The sequence below is a fragment of the Oryctolagus cuniculus genome, chromosome 4, assembly GCF_964237555.1.
Source record: "Oryctolagus cuniculus chromosome 4, mOryCun1.1, whole genome shotgun sequence".
Classification (NCBI taxonomy): Eukaryota; Metazoa; Chordata; class Mammalia; order Lagomorpha; family Leporidae; genus Oryctolagus; species Oryctolagus cuniculus.
The window spans coordinates 67730173-67751468 of NC_091435.1; the positions used below are offsets into that span (position 1 = coordinate 67730173).

Consider the following 21296-nt stretch of genomic DNA (forward strand, 5'->3'; position numbering starts at 1 on the left):
CTCAGCTGCCCTCTCTGTGGGCTTGACTTGTGCATTAGTGCCGTCAGCTCACAACTTTATTGAGTGAAAATGTCTTCTAAAATGGTGAAAGGCTGTGAATAAAAGAGCAAACTCAAGAGACCTCAAAAGTATATACACATGAAGAAAATAGGAACTATACATGACTATTTTCAATGTGTAGGAAAATACAGAAACCCTTCTTCTGAAAATACTGTTGTTTCTGGTGTTGGTGTTTAAAAATGAGAAAGATTCCTTGTGGCTGGTTGTATAGATGTTTTAATATTTTAGTGACATTTGTGCGAAGTGGTAGGGTTTTTTGATAGTTTAGAAAGGCATTACTGGGGCTGGTGCTGTGGCGTAGCAGGTAAGGTTACCACCTGCAGTGCCCACATCCCATTTGGGCTCCGGTTTGAGTCCTGGCTACTCTACTTCCAATCCAGCTCCCTGCTAATTTGCCTGAGAAGGCAGTGGAAGATGGCCCAAGTCCTTGGACCCCTGTACCTGCCTGGGAGACCTGGAGGAAGCTCTTGGCTTTGGATCTGCTCAGCTCCTGCCATTGCGGCCATTTGGGGAGTAAACCAGTGAATGGAAGACCTTTCTCTCTGTCTCTGTCTCTGTCTCCGCCTTTGCCTCTGCCTCTCTGTAACTCTGCCTTTCAAATGAATAAATAAATCTTTAAAAAGAAAAGAAAAGAAATGCATTACTGTTTTGCCATTTCAAATAGTGGGTTATATAAGCTTTTGCACTCCACAAATCTTCCATCCTACACGTTTTTAGCAAAACGTTGGACTTCTTTTTGTATAGAAATCTCTTGAGAATGCCTGTCTCTATGTTGCTAAAATTTTAAAATTCAAGAATATTCTAGAAACTTTCTCACTATACTTTAATTGATGAATTAATTGTATTTGAAAGGCAGACAGAGACAGACAGATAGACAGATATTGCCCATTCACTGGTTTATTTCCAAAATACTGGCAACAACTTGACTGGGCCAGACTGGAGCCAGGAGACAGAAACTATATCCAGGTCTTTCAAGCAGGTGGTGAGGACTCAAGTACTTCAGTCAGGGAGCTGAAATTGTGAGGGGAACTGGGATTCAAACCCAGGCACTCTGAAATATAATGTTTTGATGTGAACTAGAAATTTTGAGATTTGATGATTGTTTACAGCCCTTGTCTCTTCTGTTGAGGAATAGTGGTTTTTTTTTTTTCTCTTCTTACTATTTGTTGAGTTATTTTACTTAGCATAGTGTTAACTTTCTGATCATTAAGTAAACTGAAAATAGATCTTCACAAAAATAGAGAGTGGGAATGTGAGAGAGAAGAGGTTGGACCATGGGTGGGATGGACGGTAAGGGGGCAGGTGCCACTATGTTCCTAAATCTCTATATATGAAATCTGTGTAACTTAAATAGAATTTTCAAAAAATGAAAAACATTTTGAAGAGCCGGGTACTCTGATACAGGATGTGGCCCTCCCTCCAAGCAGCAGCTTTCCTGCTCTGCCGCATACTTGCCTCATCACCTGCACTTGCAAGTCATCTGGTCTCTGTACTTATTTATTCCCAAAAATTGACATGGAAGTGAGCTAGAGATCATTTATCATTTTACTTTTAGTGCCAATTTAAACTGAAACTGCACAACACTGAGATCTGAACTTAGCTATTTTCAACGTTGATTTGGGTTATAACCTAAGATAAATCAGTTTAATTGCATATTTTATTTTTCCAACTTAAATATTAGCTGTAACAGCAGATCCTTAAATATGAGTATTCTAGGTTTCATGGTGCTATTTAAAAGCCAGAATAGGGACCAGTGTTGTGGCATACTAGGTCAAGCCTCTACCTATGACACTGGCATCTTATGTGGGTGCCAGTTCAAGACCCGGCTACTCCACTTCCAATCCAACTCCCTGCTAATGTGCCTAGGAAAGCAGTAGAAGATGGCCAATTACTTGGGCTCCTGCACCCATGTGGGAGACCTGGAAGAAGCCCCCAGGCTCCTGGCTTCATCCTGGTTCAGCCCCCAACCATTGCAGGCATTTGGGGGAGTGAACCGATGGATGGAATCTCTCTCTCTTTCTCTCTCTCTCCTTCTCCCCCTCCTCCACCTCTTCCTCCTTGCTCCATAACTCTGCCTTTCAAATAAATAAAAAATACATTTAAAAAAATAGAAACTAGAATTGCTTCTTAGACAGTATCACCCGAGTAGATGACACAAATCCCTTCATAACGAATAATAATAATGCTTGAGCTCATTCTGTCGCTTGGGGACTCTTCTAAGTGCTTGCCTCAGTTAGCTTGTTTATTCTTCACAATAAATCATTGAAGTTGGTGTTCATGTTATCTCCATTTTACAGATAAGGAAACTGAGGCACAGTATTTAACTGGTAAGCGATAGAGCTGAGATCATGAACTTGGGCAGCTTGGCACCCAACCCTATTATTTATTTACTTATTTTGACAGGAAGAGTTAGACAGTGAGAGAGAGAGACAGAGAGAAAGGTCTTCCTTTTCTGTTAGTTCACCCCCTATATGGCCGCTAGGGCTGGCGTGCTGCACCGATCTGAAGCCAGGAGCCAGGTGCTTCTCCTGGTCTCCCATGGGGTGCAGGGCCCAAGCACCTGGGCCATCCTCCACTGCACTCCCTGGCCACAGCAGAGAGCTGGCCTGGAAGAGGGGCAACCGGGACAGAATCCGGCGCCCCAACCGACCGGGACTAGAACCCAGTGTGCGGGCGCCGCAAGGCGGAGGATTAGCCAAGTGAGCCATGGCGCCGACCCAACCCTATTCTAACCACTGTAGGAACTCCCCTGTAATTTATTCAGAGCTATGATAATTTACTGAGCCACATCTCTGGGGCTCACTGTTTGTAAAGTCTTCATTCTAAACTCTCATCTTGTAAATCCAGGTCCTCTAGAACTGAACAGACAGAGAAATGGCTTCTGGGTCCTGGGTATGACCAGTGGGAACATGGGAAGGATACCCAGAAAAGAGGGAATTCAATGGTTCCCAATTCGGTGTCCTAGGGACAGGACTGGTGCAGGATGTGTGCAGTGAGAAACGGTTGCTGGTGGACTGAGATGACATGCCAATTAAGGATAAAGAGAGGCCCAGGATCAGAGGTCCAGGGTGGCAACTCTGCCTGGCATGCACCATCATCCCCTAAGGAGTCTTTCTAGATGTTCTGTCCTGATTGGAGCGCCCCTTTAGAGATGCTAAACTAGACACGCTGTAACAGAAGCTACACTGTCCATCTGGTTACATACTGCACATATATCTTTGTTTCGTACTTAAAATAACAGATGTTTTTCATCCCTGCACCCCCAAGATTCAATTTTTGCAATGTCAGTGCCTAAAGGTACAGATACACAGAATGATAGGCGGAAATGAAACCGGGGGAGATGGGGCCAGAGAGCCCTCCTGGGGGGCTGAGGAACTTGAAGGTCAGAAGGGTCACCAGAGGCAGAGAAGCACCAAGGGCAGTGGGGACCAAAGATTTTCTTACCTAGGTGAGGTCAGGAGTTCTTTGACATGGCATCTGCTGCTCCTGAGACACAGCCAGGGATGGAAAACTGTTTCTTCACTTTTTTTTTTTTTTAAAGATTTATTTATTCATTTGAAAGTCAGAGTTACACAGAGAGAGAAGGAGAGGCAGAGAGAGAGAGAGAGAGAAAGAGAGAGGTCCTCCATCCACTACTTCACTCCCCAGATGGCCGCAACAGCCGGAGCTGCACCCATCTGAAGTCAGGAGCCAGGAGCCTCCCCCGGGTCCCCCACGTGGGTGCAGGGGCCCAAGGACTTGGGTCATTTTCCACTGCTTTCCCAGGCCATAGCAGAAAGCTGGATGGGAAGTGGAGCAGCCGGGTCTCAAACTGGCGCCCATATGGGATGCCGGCATTTCAGGCCAGGGTGTTAACCCACTGCGCCACAATGCCAGCCCCCAGGTCCTTCACTTAACTCTTGTCTCCTCTTCCCTCCAGTGCTACGAAGCTGTCTTCAAATCATCAGGAAAGCCACTGGGTTGAATGGGTCATTTCAAGCAGTGTGATTTGAACTCTATTTTATTTAGAAACCGGACTCCCAAAGAAGCTGCTTTAAATTCCTTTTAATTGAATTCAGAAAATGGCTACTATTCCAGTTTGCAAGCACTGGGTAATGAAGATGGTTTAACTAAAAACTGCTGTGCACTCACTGAGCTCACTGATCTTCAAATAACAAACCTCAGAAAGAATCGAGCAGCAATTTGTGTTCCAGATAAAGAGGATGCTGCTTGGCCCTGGTGCTCACAAAGTCAAAGGCCAGCTCGTTTTCCCACACCCCACCACTCAGTTTATTTCTTAACCCAGTTCTGTGCAGGAGAAAATAATGAAATAACACTGAACAAAGGTCTCGCTAACTTTTTCCTACTCAGATCTCTCTCTCTCTCTCTCTCTCTCTCTCTCTCTCAGTGATTTCACTGCTGCAGGGCCTTTATTCTGAACCCTGGTCCATTGCACACCCCAAAGGCCCTGACTAATCTTAAGTAACAACATCTGATTGCCTCCTAGAAGGTGTGATGAGAAAAGGAAGGCCTCCCAATATCTGTTCCACAAACAAGCTGTGGTTATTCAATTGACAAAGAACGGTTGCGTGGTCTGTTTACCTAGAGGTAAAGACACCCATGTCTTAACTGACATCAGAGTACCTGGGTTTAAGTCCCATCTCCATTCCTGACTCTAGCTCCCTGCTGATGCGACCCCAGGGAAGCAGTGATGGCTCAAGTGATTGGGTCCTTGCCACCCACAGGAGAGAACCAGGTGTCATTATGGGCATTTGGGGGAATGAAGCAGCAAGTGGGAGCCTTTTCTGTCTCTTTGTTTCTCTTTATGTCTCTGCCTCTCAAATAAATAAAAACTTTTAAAATATTTCTAAAATATGGAATAGTCCTAAAACCAAATAGTGAAGAAAGCACCTGACAAAATACGGGAAAGGGAGTCCACCAGGTTACTATTTAAAGGTTTGGAAGTCCAATCCGAGAAGGTGATGTCCAGAAATCAGAGAACGTGATGGGAGAGGATGAATCTGGCACTTAGGGCAGTGGGGCTGAGTCTGGTATCCAACAGCGGCACGTGGGGAGCCTCTGCATCCCACAGAGCTCCTGACTTGGAGGAGCTGTGGTGGGACCACGGGCTGTGGTGTTGTCTAAGGGCTCCTCTCAGTGGGTATGCAAGCTAGGGAATCACTGCCTTAGATGTTAAAGGGCTTTCACACACAGTGGCCAGGGTTCTGTAAGTGTAAAGCGAGGAAAATGAATCATTATTAATGCCTGTTGATCATGTAAGAAAATAGGCAGAGATAGGAGAAGTAATTGTAAAAATGAAAAGATTACAGAAAACTAAATTTCTAGAAACTGAGACAAAAAAACCTTCCCCTTTCTAAAGGCTAAAATTAGTCCCAGGAATGTAAAACATTGAGGAGAGACTTGTATGTCCATATTGCCAGCTATATATGGAATAGTCTTGAGATGACAGCAAAATCCCGTGCCTGGAGAAGTCTGAAAGTAGCATCTAATTCTTGATGCCAATTATTTCTTAAATCATTACTGGGGCTACTCTGTAAATGAGAAATACTAGAGAAGAGGAGAGCATCTGGTGTTAATGAGAAAGTATGTTGGAAAATGCGATACAAATATTTTTGGGTGCATCTGGGACCATATACATGATATTTTATTATTTGAGAAGCAGGATGACAGAAAGACCTATCCACTGGTTCACTCCCCGGATGCCAAGACTGGACTGGAGACAGGAGTTGGAAATGCAATCCAGTTCACCCATGGAGGTTACAGGGACCCAATCATTTGAGTCATCACATGCTGCATCCCAAGATCTGCATTGGCAGGAAGCTGGAGTCAGGACCTGAACCCAGCACTCAGATGCGGGACATGGGTGTTTTGTTTTTGTTTTTGTTTTTGTTTTTGTTTTTGTTTTGACAGGCAGATTTAGTGAGAGAGAGAGACAGAGAGAAAGGTCTTCCTTCCGTTGGTTCACCCTCTAAATGGCTGCTATGGTCGGTGCGCTGTGCCTATCCGAAGCCAGGAGCCAGGTGCTTCTCCTGGTCTCCCATGGGGTGCAGGGCCCAAGCACTTGGGCCATCCTCCACTGCCTTCCCAGGCCACAGCAGAGAGCTGGACTGGAAGAGGAGCAACCGGGACAGAACTGGTGCCCCGACTGAGACTAGAACCCGGAATGCCAGCGCCACAGGAAGAGGATTAGCCTAGTGAGCCACGGCACCGGCCTTATTTATTTATTTAAGAGATAGAGTTATAGACAGTGAGAGGGAGAGACAGAGAGAAAGGTCTTCCGTCCATTGGTTCACTCCTCAGGTGGCGGTAATGGCTGGAGCTGGGCAGGAACCAGGTGCTTCTTCCGGGTCTCTCACGCAGGTTCAGGGGCCCAAGGACTTGGACCATCTTCTACTGTTTTCCCAGCCACAGTAGAGAGCTGGACTGGAAGAGGAGCAACCGGGACAGAATCCGGCATCCCGACCAGGACTAGAACCCGGGGTGCCGGTGCCACAGGCAGAGGATTAGTCTAGTGAGCTGCGGCGCCAGCCAAGGGTGTCTTAAACAGTTAGGACTAATGCCCATTCTGTATACTTGGTTCATATGTATAGACAGAAAATGTGCTTCAACAGTGATCCTATCAGCTTTCGGGAAGTTATTTATTAAAAGGCAGAAAGAGAGAGAACTCCCAGCTGCTGGTTCATTCCTGAAATACCCACAAAGACTGAGCCTGGGCTGGGGTCAGAGCCAGGAGCTGGGAACTCTATCTAGGTCTCCCATGAGGGCGTAAGAACCCAATTACTTGAGCCATCTCTGTTGCCTCCCAGGGTCTGCATTGGCAGGAAACTGGAATCGGGCCAGAGCCAGGTATCATACCCATGTACCCAGTGCGGGATGTGATCATCATTGTTTTTTTTTTTTTAAGATTTATTTTTATTTATTTGAAAGGCAGAGTTACAGAGTAAGAGAGAGATCTTTCCTCACTTCCCAAATGTCCTTAACAGCCTGGCCCAAGCCAGAAGCCTGGAACTCCATCTGGAGTCACATGTGAATGGCAAGGTCTCAAGTACTTGGGTCATCCTCCCCTGCTTTCCCAGGCAAATTAGCAGAGAGCTGGATCAGAAGTGGCCCTCATATGGGATGCTGGCATCACAGGCGGCAGCTTAACCCACTGTGCCCCAATGCCAGATCCCCAGATGTGAGTGTGGTAACATGATATCTTAACCACCAGTCTAATGCCTGCTCCCAGAGCTATAACTTAAGACAGCCAGCTTTTGAGTATGAACAAGGCTAGAGTGAAAGGACAGATGTTAGTGTCCTTTTAGTCATGATTATTTGACAGATAATGAATATGTCAGTGAGGAAGTGGCAGTGGAAAGCTACAAGAAAAGACAGGTTTGATCCATGTTGCAAAGGTCAAATGCAAAGTTTGGCAAGTAGTTGGGTGCAGGGGTAAGGGAGAAGGAAAAATTGAAATAGAATCCAAGATTTCAAGTCTGAGCGACTGGGAGAACTAATGGCAGAAATTCAGGAGAAGCACTTTGCGGGGCGACAGGGACAAGCAGGAACTTGGACATTGCTCAGGTAATTTTCTTGGTGAACAAGCCACAGCATGAAGGATCACAGAATGATGTTGGAAGGAGGTTTGACACTTAGAAAGGCTGGGCTGGAAATGAAGCTTCTGGGGGTGGACATTTGGTGTAGTGATTTGTCACTGCTTGGGACACCCATGTTCGATATCTGAGTGCCTGGTTCAAGTCCCAGCTCCTACACTTCTGATCCAGCTTCTTGTTACTGTGCATCCTGGGAGACAACAAATGATGCTTAGGGATTTAGATCCTTGCCACTTACTTAGGGAGACCTGGATGGAATTCCTGGCTTCTGGCTTCAGCCTGACCCAGCCTGGGCTGTACCTGATATTTGGTAAGTGAACCAGCAGATGGAAGTTCGCACTCTTGCACACTCTCTCTCCCTTTCAAGTAAAATGAAAAAAAAAAATTAAAAAAAAAAAAAGAAATGAGGGGCCAGTCTGTGGGATAGTGGGTAAGGCTGCCACCAGCAGTGCTGGCAACCTATATGGGCTCTGGTTCTACTCCCAGCTGCTCCTCTTCCAATGCAGCTCTCTGCTATGGCCTGGGAAAGCAGTAGAAGATGGCTCAAGTTCTTGGGCCCCGGCACCTGTGTGGGAAACTGGGAAGAAGTACCTGGCTCCTGGCTTAGGATAAGCACAACTCCAGCCATTGCAGCCATCTGGGGAGTGAACCAGTGGATGGAGGACCTGTCTGTCTCTGTCTCTCTCTTTCTGCTTCTGCCTCTCTGTAACTCTGCCTTTCAAATAAATAAATATTAAGAAAAAAATGAGGCACATAATGGTGTGATGGCCTATGGAAAATAGGAGCAGGTGAGGCCTCTAAAAATGGGAAGAGGAAGGTGATAAAGAACAGGTCCTTGGAAAACATCAGCAAAAGATGAGGAAAAAGAAGGGCACTGGGGAATAGGCACACCCAGAAGTATGCAGCTGTGTCACTGACCACAAGGGGGCAGAAGGTTCCAGAAAAGGGCTGACTTGGTGAACCCTTTGGCTTTGTTGATTTGAAAGTTGTCAGGATCAAGAGTAGCAATAGGAGAGTAGGAGGGGAGTAAGTAAGAAGTGAGTAGGTAACAGCCGACAAAGGCAGCAGGTCTGGCCTGCAGGTTCAAGAACTTGACAGTAAGGCGGGGAGAGAAGAAAACAGTGTGAAGGGGTAAGAGATGTAAGGGAAAGTGCTGCGTTTCATTTTAAGTTAAAAGGGTAGCACTTAAATCTATGAAGCAGCCATAGGCACTGCTGAGTGAAAATGCTGAGGTCCTGCTGGGTAATAGTGGCAAAAATATTTTCAGTGGCAGAAACCATAGCAGATGAACTGTAAAGTATTCTCTGATATTGTCATGAAACAAGCCAGAATGCATGGACCGCTCCCCTGGCGATTCCCGTGCAGAATTACAGACTAAGGCAGGGACCAGCGGAGCAGAGTTCTTATCCCCTTTCCTGGGATGCATGGATTCAGTTCATACCTCCCAGAGCACAGCCAGAGAACTGCTTTCATTATACGCTTTGAAGACTGTAACAACCTCCATGGGAAGAGAAGGGAAAGTATTTTGTTAATGGATGTGGATTTATAAAATATTGGGATTTTCTTTTTCTAAGTACAATTTGCAGATTGCAATGTGTGTGGATATTACACATGCAGGAGGGAGGAGAGCATTTTAGCCTGCTACCCCTAGTAAAAACTTAAATGCACTTACATGCATAACATAACCTAAATGTTATTTCAGTCTTTCTATCGTCTGGGAAAAATAAGCAGAAAGGAAAAATTTATAGTGGCTAATGAGTGTCAGTCGGCTGTGGCTGCCATCAGCCTAGGCGGGACGAGTGCTATAAAACATTATAAAACATTCAGCAAACAGTGCTGTGTCATCCTGTTCCATTCTGCAAAGGAGTGGGGAGGCTGGAGCTGGGCGCAGGCTGTCAGAAAGGAGAAGGAAGGCCGGGGAAATGGAAAGGAAGCAAGAGGCAGAGAGAGCCTGGGCTCTCCCCAGGGCATGCACACTCTTCCTCTTCATTCGGCTGGGCTGGGCACTGTGGGTGCCCCTGTGTGTTCAGAAGTGGTCCCCCAGGTCCCTTGCTGTGACATTTCTGCGCGATGCTCAGACACGGAGGAAAGCATCGGAAGTTGTTAGCACATCTCCCCACAGAGATAAAACTGGGCTCAGAACCAACAAGAGAGCCCCAGGGGGGGACTTGTCTTCTCTGTGCTTGGATAATGGCTACTCCCTGATGCCTGGGAAGAGTTAAGTCCAGGCTGTGCCTTGCACTGCATCACACACTCAATCCTGAACAGCTGGGCTCCTCATCATGCATATATGTGTCTGTCTATATATTTAGATACATAATGTACTCATGATAAATCTCCCAATGAGGAGGTATACAAACTCCCCCTTGCTGTGGTGCCAAAGGAAGCAGAGCATTAGGCAAATAGCCAGTGAGTCTCATTACCAGAGACAACCAGTGTGGAGAGTCCAGGGGGACTTGCTCCACATTCCTATTAGTGATGGCCATTTTTTAACCTGAAACATGCTGGTAATTTTCTCACCTGCAAAACTCAGTTTGCCTTAATATTCATAAATATGCTTTTCCTTAATACTTAGTGAATGACCTCCATCTTCTAGATGCTACATAAAAATAAAGCATCATTTGTCATTTTTCCTCATTTTGCATTTTCTTTCTTACTAAAGCCATCACAGAATGATTTATTTTCAGGAAAGGAAACAATATTACATAGAACAGTAGTCTTATAAAATTCTATATTATGCATGAAATGCCTTCTCTAAAATTTAGCAAAATTGGGAACAGTGGGAATGAACTAGTATTAATATAAGAATCTTGATTGTAAGATGGGTAGTTGCAGTTAAGAACAAGATTAGTGGTGTGAGAACAAGTATGTTTTCTTTTTATATAAAGGAATTTATTAATACATTAGATTCTCAAGGTCACAACAAATTCATCATAATTACTACAACAGAATTCTCACTACTTATAGCAATGTGATATTAATACAAAGAACAGATTCAATGTAGTTCTTAGTACAATTCTAAGAATGTAATGAAACTTCCCATCCTGCCTTCCTCCCTTTCTTTCTCTCTCTCTCTCTTCCTTCCTGTCTTCCTTTCTTTGTTCCTTCTCTCTCTTCTTAAGGATGTTTCCGTCTGAGATTTTGCTTACAAACTGTGGTCACCTCTGTGGAGTCCCAGCCTCAGAGCTAGACACAGCACTGAACAAGTCAGTCTGCCATCTGAGTTAGCAGATAATAGACTGACACTGGATAGATACCAGTGGCAAAATGAAAGATACATGTTAAATATGATTGTCACGTGAACACAGTACTTTTCTCACTATAGCTAGAAATATGCTTATCATGATCACTGATATCTTATAGCAAGATAATCTCAGTGTCTAAGGGAATGTCCACCCTTTCCCAAAGAAACTATTTAATGAGTACAAATATCATAAGTACAACTTTAGGAATATAGTGATTCTTCCCACCATACCCACCCCTTCCACCCTCACTCTCATCCATCCTCCGCCCTCCTCTCCTATTTTCAGTCCCATTCTCCATTAAGAAAAAAAAAGAAAAAACTGTTCCTCAACAATCAAGACAAGGGCTGTTCAAGTTATTGCTTCTCAAAGTGTCAATTTAACTTCTACAGATTGTCTTGTAGGCAGTCTATTAGTTATCACAGATCAGGGAGAAAATATGGTATTTATCCCTCTGGGACAGCCTTATTTCATCAAGTATGATGTTTTCCAGATTCATCCATTTTGTTACAAATGACTGGATTTCATTTTTTTTTACTGCTGTGTAGTATTCCATAGAGTACATATCCCCTAATTTCTTTATGCAGTTCAGTTGATGGGCATTTAGGTTGATTCCATGTCTGACCTATTGTGAACTGAGCTCCAATAGACATGGGGGTGCACATAACTCTTTTATTTGCTGATTTCATTTCCCTTGAGTAAATTCCCAGGAGTGGGATGGCTGGGTCATATGGTAGGTCTGTATTCAGATTTCTCAGGTATCTCCAAACTGATTTCCATAGTGGTTTTTACCAGTTTACATTCCCACCGACAGTGGATTGGGGCACCTTTTTTCCCATATCCTCACCAGCATTTGTTGTTTGTTGATTTCAGTATGAAAGCCATTCTAACTGGGGTGAGGTGAAACCTCATTGTAGCTTTTTTTTTTTTTCTTTTTTTTGACAGGCAGAGTGGACAGTGAGAGAGACAGAGAGAAAGGTCTTCCTTTTTGCCGTTGGTTTACCCTCCAGTGGCCGCTGCGCGGCCGGCACATCGCGCTGATCCAAAGCCAGGAGCCAGGTGCTTTTTTTTTTTCCTGGTCTCCCATGCGGGTGCAGGGCCCAAGGACTTGGGCCATCCTCCACTGCACTCCCGGGCCATAGCAGAGAGCTGGCCTGGAAGAGGGGCAACCGGGACAGAATCCGGTGCCCCGACCGGGACTAGAACCTGGTGTGCCAGCGCTGCAAGGCGGAGGATTAGCCTAGTGAGCCGCGGCGCCGGCCACCTCACTGTAGTTTTGATTTGTACTTTCTTGATGGCTAGTGATCTCGAGCATATTTTCATGTGTCTGTTGGCCATTTGGATTTCCTCTTTTGAAAATTATCTGTTTAAGTCCTTGGCCCATATCTTTCTTTCTTTTTTATTTTTTTATTTTTTATTTTTTATTTGACAGAGTTAGACAGTGAGTGAGAGAGACAGAGAGAAAGGTCTTCCTTCCATTGGCTCAACTCCCAAATGGCCACTATGGCTGGAGCTATGTCAGTCTGAAGCCAGGAGCCAGGTGCTTCTCCTGGTCTCCCATGAGGGTACAGGGGCCCAAGCACTTGGGCCATCCTCTACTGCCTTCCTGGGCCACAGCAGAGATCTGGACTGGAAGAGGAGCAACCTGGACTAGAACCCAGCGCCCATATGGGATGCTGGCGCCACAGGCAGAGAATTAACCAAGTGAGCCATGGTGCCGGCTCTTGGCTCATTTCTTAGCTGGGTTGTTTGTTTTGTTGTTATGGAGTTTCTTGATCTCTTTGTATATTCTGATTATTAATCATTTATCAGTTGCATTGTTTGCAAATAATTTCTCCCATTCTGTTGCTTGGCTCTTCACTTTCCTGACTGTTTCTTTTGCAATACAGAAGCTTCTCAATTTGATGTGTTTCTTGTGTTTACATATGAATTTCAGCATCATTTTTTTTCCAGATCTAAGAAGAATTTCTTCGCTATTTTTATTGGTATCACATTGAATCTGTAAATTGCTTTTAGGAGAATGGACATTTTGATAATACTGATTCTTCCAATCCATGAATATGGAAGATTTTCCCATTTTTTGGTATCTTCTTCTATTTATTATTTTGTAACTCTGATTATAGAGGTCTTTGACAACATTGGTAAAATTTACTCCAAGGAATTTGATTTTTTTTTTTTGCAGCTATTGTGAGTGGAATCAATCTTAGAAGTTCTTTTTCAACCATAGCATTATTGTGTTACAAAGGCTGTTGATTTTTGTGTATTGTTTTTATATCCTGCTACTTTACCAAAATCTTCTATGAGTTCCAATAGTCTCTTGGAGGAGTCTTTTGAATCCCTCATATATAGAATCATGCCATCTGCAAATAGAGATAGTTTGACTTCCTCCTTCAAATTTGTATCCCTTTGATTTATTTTTCTTGCCTAATGTCTTTGGCTAAAACTATTAGGACTATATTCAATAGCATTGGTGAGCGTGGGCATCCTTGTTGATTCTGGATCAAAGTGAGAATGCTTCCAATTTTTCCCCATTTAATAGGATGCTGGCTGTGAGTTTGTCATAAATAGCCTTGATTGTGTTGAGGAATGTTCCTTCTATGCCCAGTTGCTTAAGGTTTTCATCATGAAAGGGTGTTGTATTTTATCAAATGCTTTCTCTGCATCTATTGAGATAATCATGTGGTTTTTGCTCTTCAGTTTGTTAATGTGATGTATTAGATTGATTGATTTGCAAATTTTGAACCATCCTTCCATACTAGAGATAATCACCCTTGGTCCAGGCAAATGATCTTTCTGATGTGTTGTTGGATTCAATTGGCCAGAATTTTGTTGAGGATTTTTGTGTCTGTGTTCATCAGGGAAATTGATCTGTAGTTCTCTTTCTCTGTTATATCTTTTTCAGGTTTAGGAATTAAGGTGATGCTGGCTTCATAGAAAGAATTTGAGGGAATTCTCTCCCTTTCAATTGTTTTGAATAATTTGAGAAGAAATGGAATTAGTTCTTTAAGTGTCTGGTAGAATTCAGTAGTGAAGCCATCTGGTCCTGGGCTTTTCTTTGTTGAGAGGGCCTTTATAACTTATTCCATTTCTGTCTTGGTAATGGGTCTGCTTGGGTTTTCTATGTCTTCATGGCTCAATTTAGGTAGATTGTATCTGTCTAGGAATCTATTCATTTCTTCTAGGATTCCCAGTTTGTTGGCATACAGCTCTTTGTAGTAATTTCTGATGATTCTTTTTATTTCTGTGGTCTCTGTTGTTACATTTCCTTTTTCATCTCTAATTTTATTGATTTTGGTCTTCTCTCTCCTTTTTTTCTAACTTTCATTTAATAAATATAAATTTCCAAAGTACAGTTTATGGATTACAATGGCTTCCCCCCATAACTTCTCTCCCACCTGCAACCCTCCCCTGTCCTGCTCCCTCTCCCCTTCCATTCACATCAAGATTCATTTTCAATTCTCTTTATATACAGAAGATCAATTTAGTGTAAATTAAGTAAAGATTTCAACAGTTTGCACCCACACAGAAACACAAAGTGTAAAATACTATTTCAGTACTAGTTATAGCATTAATTCACATTGTACAACACATTAAGGACAGAGATCCTACATGAGGAGTAAGTGCACAGTGACTCCTGCTGTTGACTTAACAATTGACACTCTTGTTTATGGCGTCAATAATATCCCTAGGCTCTTGTCATGAGTTGCCAAGGCTATGGAAGCCTTTTGAGTTCGCCAACTCTGATCTTATTTAGAAAAGGGCTTAGTCAAAGTAGACGTTCTCACCTATCTTCAGAGAAAGGTACCTCCATCTTTGATGGCATGTTCTCTCCACTGGGATCTCACTCACAGAGATTTTTTTTTTTTTTTTTTGCCAGAGTGTCTTGGCTTTCCTTGCCAAAAATACTCTCATGGGCTGTTCAGCCAGATCCGAATGCCTTAAGGGCTAATTCCGAGGCCAGAGTGCTGTTTAGGACATCTGCCATTCATATGAATCTGCTGTGTATCTCACTTCCCATGTTGGATTGTTCTCTCCTTCTTAATTCTGTCAGATAGTTCTCTCGTTTTTTTGTTTAGTTGGGCCAATGATGTGTGTGTCAATTTTGTTTATTTTTTCAAAAACCAAACACTGTGTTTTTGTTGATCTTTTTTTTTTTTTTTTTTTTGGATTCAATTTTCTTGATTTCTTCTTAATTTTAATTATTTCATTTCTCCTGGTTTTGGGTTTGGCTTGCTATTGTTTTTCTAGATTCTTGAGGTGCATTGATAGATCATTTATTTGGTGCCTTTCTAATCTCTTGAATGTAGGCACCAATTGCTATAAAATTTCCTTTTAACACTGCTTTTGCTGAATCCTATAACTTTAATGTATTGTAGTCTTCATTTGTTTCCAGAAATTTTTTGATTTCTCTTTTGATTTTTTTTATGACCCACTGTTCATTCAGGAACATGTTGTTCAGTCTCCATGTGTTTACATATGTTCTAGCAATTCCTGAGTTGCTAATTTCCAGTGTCATTGCATTGTGGTCTGAGAAGGCACATGGTATGCTTTCAATTTTTTTTTTTTTAATTTGCTGAGACTTGTTTTATTGCCTAGCACGTGGTGAATCCTGCAGAAGGTTCCATGCACAGGTGAGAAGAATGTGTATTCTGCAACTAGTGGATGAAAGTTCTGTAGATATCTGTTAGGTACATTTGGTCTATAGTGTCGATTAACTCTGCTGTTTTCTTGCCGATTTTCTGTCTCGTTGATCCATCCCTTGCTGAAAGTGGGGAAATCCCTCATTACTATTGTATTTGAGTCTATGTCTCCCTTTAGATCCATTAACATTTTTTTAAATAGCCAGGTTTCCTGTAACTAAGTGCATACACATTTATAATAGTCACTTCTTCTTGTTGAGTTGATCCCTTAATCATTACATAGTGTCCTTCTTTGTCTCTTTTAACAGTTTTTGTGTGAAAGTCTATTTTGTCTGATATTAGGATGGCTACACCAGCTCCTTTTTGGTTTCTGTTAGCATGGAATATCGTTTTCCATCCTTTTACTTTCAGTCTGTATGCATCTTTGTTGGTGAAATGTGTTTCTCATAGGAAACAAATAGATTGGTTTTGTTTTTTAATCCATTCATCCATTTTTGTCTTTTAACTCAAGAGTTAAGGCCATTTACATTAAGGTGACTATTAATAGGCAATGTCTTTGCCCTGCCGTTTTTCCATATATATTCCTATCTTTTATTTTGAATTTCCTTTCTACTTTTACTGGAAGATTTTCTTCCTTTACCTTCTTCCATAGTGATGACCATGTTTCTGTATTTCTGTGTGCAACACATCCTTAAGCACCTTCTGCAGGGCTGGACAAGTGGTGACAAATTCTTTCAGTTTCTGTTTGTCATGGAAGGTCTTTATTTCACCTTCATTCATAAATGAGACCTTTGCAGGGTATAATATTCTGGGTTGACAGTTTTTTTCTCTAAAGACTTGGACTATATCTCGCCATTCTCTCCTAGGGTTTCTGATGAGAAGTCCACTGTAAGTCTAATTGGAGATCCTCTGAAAGTAATCTGACATTTCTCTCATGTACATTTTAGAATCTTTTCTTTATGTTTCACTGTGGGGAGTTTGATTACAATATGTCATGGTGAAGATCTTTTCTGGTCATGTCTATTAGGATTTCTCTGTGCTTCCTGTATTTGGATGCACCTTTTTTTCTCCAAATTGGTGAAATTTTCTGTTATTATTTCACTAAAAAGGTATTCTAATCCTTCCTCTCTTTCCACACCTTCAGGAACTCCTAGAACTCATAAGTTGTGTCATTTTATAGTATCCTGTAGATTACCAACAGGTTTTTTTAGTTTTCTAATTTCTTCTTCTTGTGTTTGGTCTGACTGCAAAATTTCCTGTGATTTGTCTTCTGAATCATATTCTTTCTTCTGCTTCACCAATTCTGTTGTTAAGGCTTTCCAATACATTTTTATTTGTTTTATTGAATTCTTCATTTCCAAGATTTCATTTTGATTTCTCTTTAAGATCTCTATCTAATGGGAGAAATTTTCTTTCATGTCATGTATGGATTTCATTAGTTCATCATGCATTTGCTTCAGGTTACTTCTAAGTAATCCTACAATCAATTTTTTGAATTCCTTTTCTGGCATTTCTTCCATCTCATTACCTTCACAATCTAGTATTGAAGTGCTGTGTTCTTCTGGGGGCATCATGTTGTGTTCCTTATTCTTGTTTCTTGAATTGGTGCATTTGTTATTTGGCACTTGTTGGTTTCCTCTGTTTCTTCGCTGTGGTGGCTTTTATCTTTGGACTATATCTGTGTGGATTAGTGGAGTGTCTGCTTTGAGGGATTATTTAGAGATTTGTAGTGGGTGTGGCCAAGAAGCTCTGTTCATTTCTCCAGGGTGAAAGGTGTGTTGAGGTGATATACTCAGGCTTGGCATGGTAAATCGCCTCTTTTTTTTTTTTTTTTTTTAATCAGAGGGGAGGTTTGTTCTTGTCTGTTGGCATAGACTCAGCTGAGCTCCTCTCTTCCAAGGAGACCAGTCCTTGGCTCTAGCCCCAATGAGTATATTATTTGTCTGCTTTCCACAAGAACCACACAAAGGATCTGTGCAGCCCTCGGTATAAGATCAGATTCCCCAGCAGTGTATCTTGCCAGGTGACCAGGGAGCCCTGATCTTGTGGAGCCTCCACAGTGTCTGCACAAAGCCCCAGCCACACCCTGAGTTCTCCCACACAGCCTTAGTGTTTTCACAGTCCCGGCACACAAGCCTCTCACAGTCATGAGCACCCAGCCCCCAGTCTGTTCTCCCCACCAAACTCAGGAGTCTCCACTTGGCTCATTCCTGGGCGTGGACACAAGCTGGCACATCTTATTTATGTCCAAAATGGTGCCTGCACTTTGTCAGTTTGTTATAGGGCACCTTTGCAGAATGAACGGGGAGAAAAAAAACGTGCCCCCCTTTGTTTTTTCTCCTCTAGTTTGGTGGATACACTCTCCCCCATGGGGCTCCAAGCCAGATTCCCTCTAGGCTCTTCCTGCAGCTTTTTCTCCAGTAGCTTGGGCTACTGCAGTCTGGTCTCACCTTGCTCTCCAGCACTGGTACCGAGGCTCTTGGCTGGTAGGGTCCTAAATTGTGCGTGTCTTCACCCTACACATAGGTCCACTGTGTTCCTTTAATTTATGTAGAGTTTCCTCTGCTGTTTTCTCCCTAACTATTACATGAGACTGCACCCTTTCCACTTTTATTAGACTATGTCCTCGTAGACTTGAGCAGCAAGCTCCCTCCCTACTCCACCATCTTAATCCAATCCCCCTTTTGTTCTATAAGGCGCAATAACACCTGGACCATTGAACAATAATCTGGGCTCAAGATAAGAATTTAGAAAGAGGGCATGTAACTAACTGGGCTTTATCTGCTCTGTCAGGAGTTATTCCTAGCTGAGTCAGATTTGTATAATAGTAAAATACAGTATATTACTGTTTTTATTGTTTTGTATTTTGAAAACATAAGAAGAAGGCAAATTTGCTTTTGTTTCTTGTTTTGAAGTTCTGCCTTTCCCACTGTTTAAATACTGAACTACACGTGGTGTTCCCATGACCTTTGTTTGCCTGAAGGCTCAAGGAAGTGGATAGGTCCCGAGTAAGCATCCTCCATGGGGACAGTGAAGCAGCCCCCTGTGTGTTTGCATTTATTGAGGAGATTCTTCAGCAATGAGCTTTGTTTTTCCAAATGTTAGAGTTTACTTCCTCAGAAAAGCTTTCTTGAAATGAAATTATTAGATCAAATGGTATGAATATTTTAAAGTTCCTCTTTGTAAGCACATTTTTAAAAAGCTTTCCAAAGCTTTTTCCAATTTACCTGATATGAGCAATATATGAGAATTATAGTATCACCTGGAGCTTGACAAGCTGCCAATAAGACTATATTACTTTTTATTTGTGTTTACTTCATTCCTAACAACCTTGAAAATTTTTGCAAGTATTTATTTGTGCTTTTTAAGCAGATTTTGGTGGTTTTGTTTTTTGTTTGTTTGCTTGTTTTCAGTATGTTTTCTTCTCACTTGGCTTGGTTTCCCCAGCTGCAGTCTCATCGACTTCCTCGCCTCTGTTTCTGTACACAGGCTCTCATGATTCCTTCAGCTACTGGGTCGATGAAAAGTCCCCAGTGGGGCCTGACCAAACCCCAGCTATCAAACGCCTCGCCAGGATCTCCTTGGTGAAGAAGCTGATGAAGAAGTGGTCTGTGACCCAGAACCTGACCTTCCGAGAGCAGCTGGAGGCTGGGATCCGCTACTTTGACCTGCGTGTGTCTTCCAAGCCAGGAGATGCTGACCAGGAGATTTACTTCATCCACGGGCTTTTTGGCATCAAGGTCTGGGATGGGCTGATGGAGATTGACTCTTTCCTCTCACAGCACCCTCAGGAGATCATCTTCTTGGATTTCAACCACTTCTACGCCATGGATGAAGCCCATCACAAATGCCTGGTTCTCCGGATCCAGGAGGCCTTTGGAAGCAAGTTGTGTCCAGCCTGCAGTGTGGAAAGTATGACGCTGCAATCCCTGTGGCAGAAGAAGCACCAGGTAGGAGGGGAGGTGATATGGAGGCAAGAATTTAACTCTTGGTTCATTTCCTAGGCCACAAGGTATAAAATAGCTCCATCCAGGGCTGGCAGGCTAGAAAGTGTGGGTTGTTTGGAATATTAAACATATGCAAACTGGATCTTATGTCTCAAAGTGATTTCAGTGGCTTCACTGGGCTCTATTGAACTGGGATTAACACCTGCCAAATATTTAAAGCTAGCCTGGCCACCCATTTGACATCTAAATTGAATTCCAATGGCATGGTAAGAACCAACACAACTCAAAGTTGTGAAATCGGTCCAGTTGGTCGTTAACATCCTGTCTCTCCTGAGGTCTGATTTACCTTCCTAATTCCTCCCAGGGATGGTGCATTCCATTATGCCTTCAACTCAGTGTCAGGTAATCATTGCCTAGGTATTGGTTAGGAAAACATTAGCTGACAAAGTCATGTGAAGTCATTCATCTCAGGAGTGTGCTACTATTTTTAAAGACCCTCTTCGTAGAACTTGGATGATAGAAGAAGAGAGTTAAAGAAGGAAGGATCTCCAGCCTGGGTAAACATTCCCTGGGTTGCTTAAGGTGAGAAGAGCCAGAGCAGGCATTTGGTACAGCAGTTAAGTCATTGTCTAGGATGCATGCATCCCATATCAGAGTATGTGGTTCAAGCACTAACTCCTTTGCTTCTAATCCAGCTTCCTGCTATTGCACACCCCGGGAGGCAGCCGATGATAGTTCAAGCACTCAGGTCCCTGTCACCCACATGGGAGACCCAAACTAAATTCCGGCTTGTGACTTTGGCCTGGTCCAGCCATGGCTGTTGCAGGCGTTTGGGGAGTGAACCAGCAGATGGAAGATCTCTCTGTGTCTGTTTGTTTCTGTCTCTTTGCCTTTGAAGTAAAGTGAAAGTAAATGAATTTTTACAATTCTTTTTTAAATTGAGAAAAACCTCAAAACCTAGGCACATGAGGGACATGCTCAGGAAAAGGGATGTGGGTCTTACAGGGATCCCACTGTGATCCCAGGGATGACAGTGAAAGAGAAGTGCTTAGGGGAAGACAGCCTCAAAAAGAAAAAGGAAAGCAAATAAGTTTTGCTCAAAATTTCCCACATGCTCAATGTGACACAGTGACCAAAATGTTATAAAGAAGCAGATATTTTGAATGAAAGGAGGATCTTTCAATTAAAAATTAGCCAAAGAGTATTCGCTTAGAAATATTTACTGAACACCTAGTATATTCTTAGGACTTGAGACACATCAGTAAATAAATCAGGCAAACACCCTTGCCCCCATGGGGCTCTCATTCAGGTGGAAGGAGGGAGAACATAGAATAAAAATAATAATACATTGTGTACAATGCCAGGAAGTGGTAAGAACCATAGCAGGAGAGAGAGCAAGTACAGAAAGAAGCAGCAAGGTCGTGTGGCCTAGAGAGTTGGTTGCACTCTCATTAAAACACATTTGAGGGAGTTAATCTGTGAATATGGAGGAGCAGAGGAAGCAAACAGTGTGAGCCCTAAAGGAGGAGCGTCCCCGCTATCTTTGAGGGACAACAGGGGTGATGGGGCTGGCAAGCGGGGGAGGACCCTGTGGAGGAGGGGTTAAGGGTGGGAGTGGGTGATCACGTGGTCCTTGAAGACACTGTGATCTGGCTTTCTCTGAGTGAGGAGAGTTCTGAGCACTGGTTGGTGGGGCCTGGCAGATCTTAATGGGATCCTTCTGATGACTAGGCTGAGACTAGGGCAAGGGGCTGGTGAGCAGGAGTGGGAAAACCAATCAGAATACTGTTAGTGGCAAGTGGTCAGAAGGAAGAG

General features: G+C 43.0%; 1 protein-coding gene across 2 annotated transcripts in view; it reads left to right on the top strand.

Moving 5' to 3' along the window:
* Positions 1–21296, top strand: part of PLCXD2 (phosphatidylinositol specific phospholipase C X domain containing 2) — a 65255-nt gene that overhangs the window by 22763 nt on the left and 21196 nt on the right. For both annotated transcript variants that reach the window (XR_518516.4, XM_002716713.5), the window contains exon 2: positions 19024–19484. Coding sequence is in view for 1 of the 2 variants with exons in the window: in XM_002716713.5 (XP_002716759.1) it covers positions 19024–19484 (461 nt within the window). In the remaining variant the exon portion in view is untranslated. The remainder of the gene's footprint in view (positions 1–19023; positions 19485–21296) is intronic.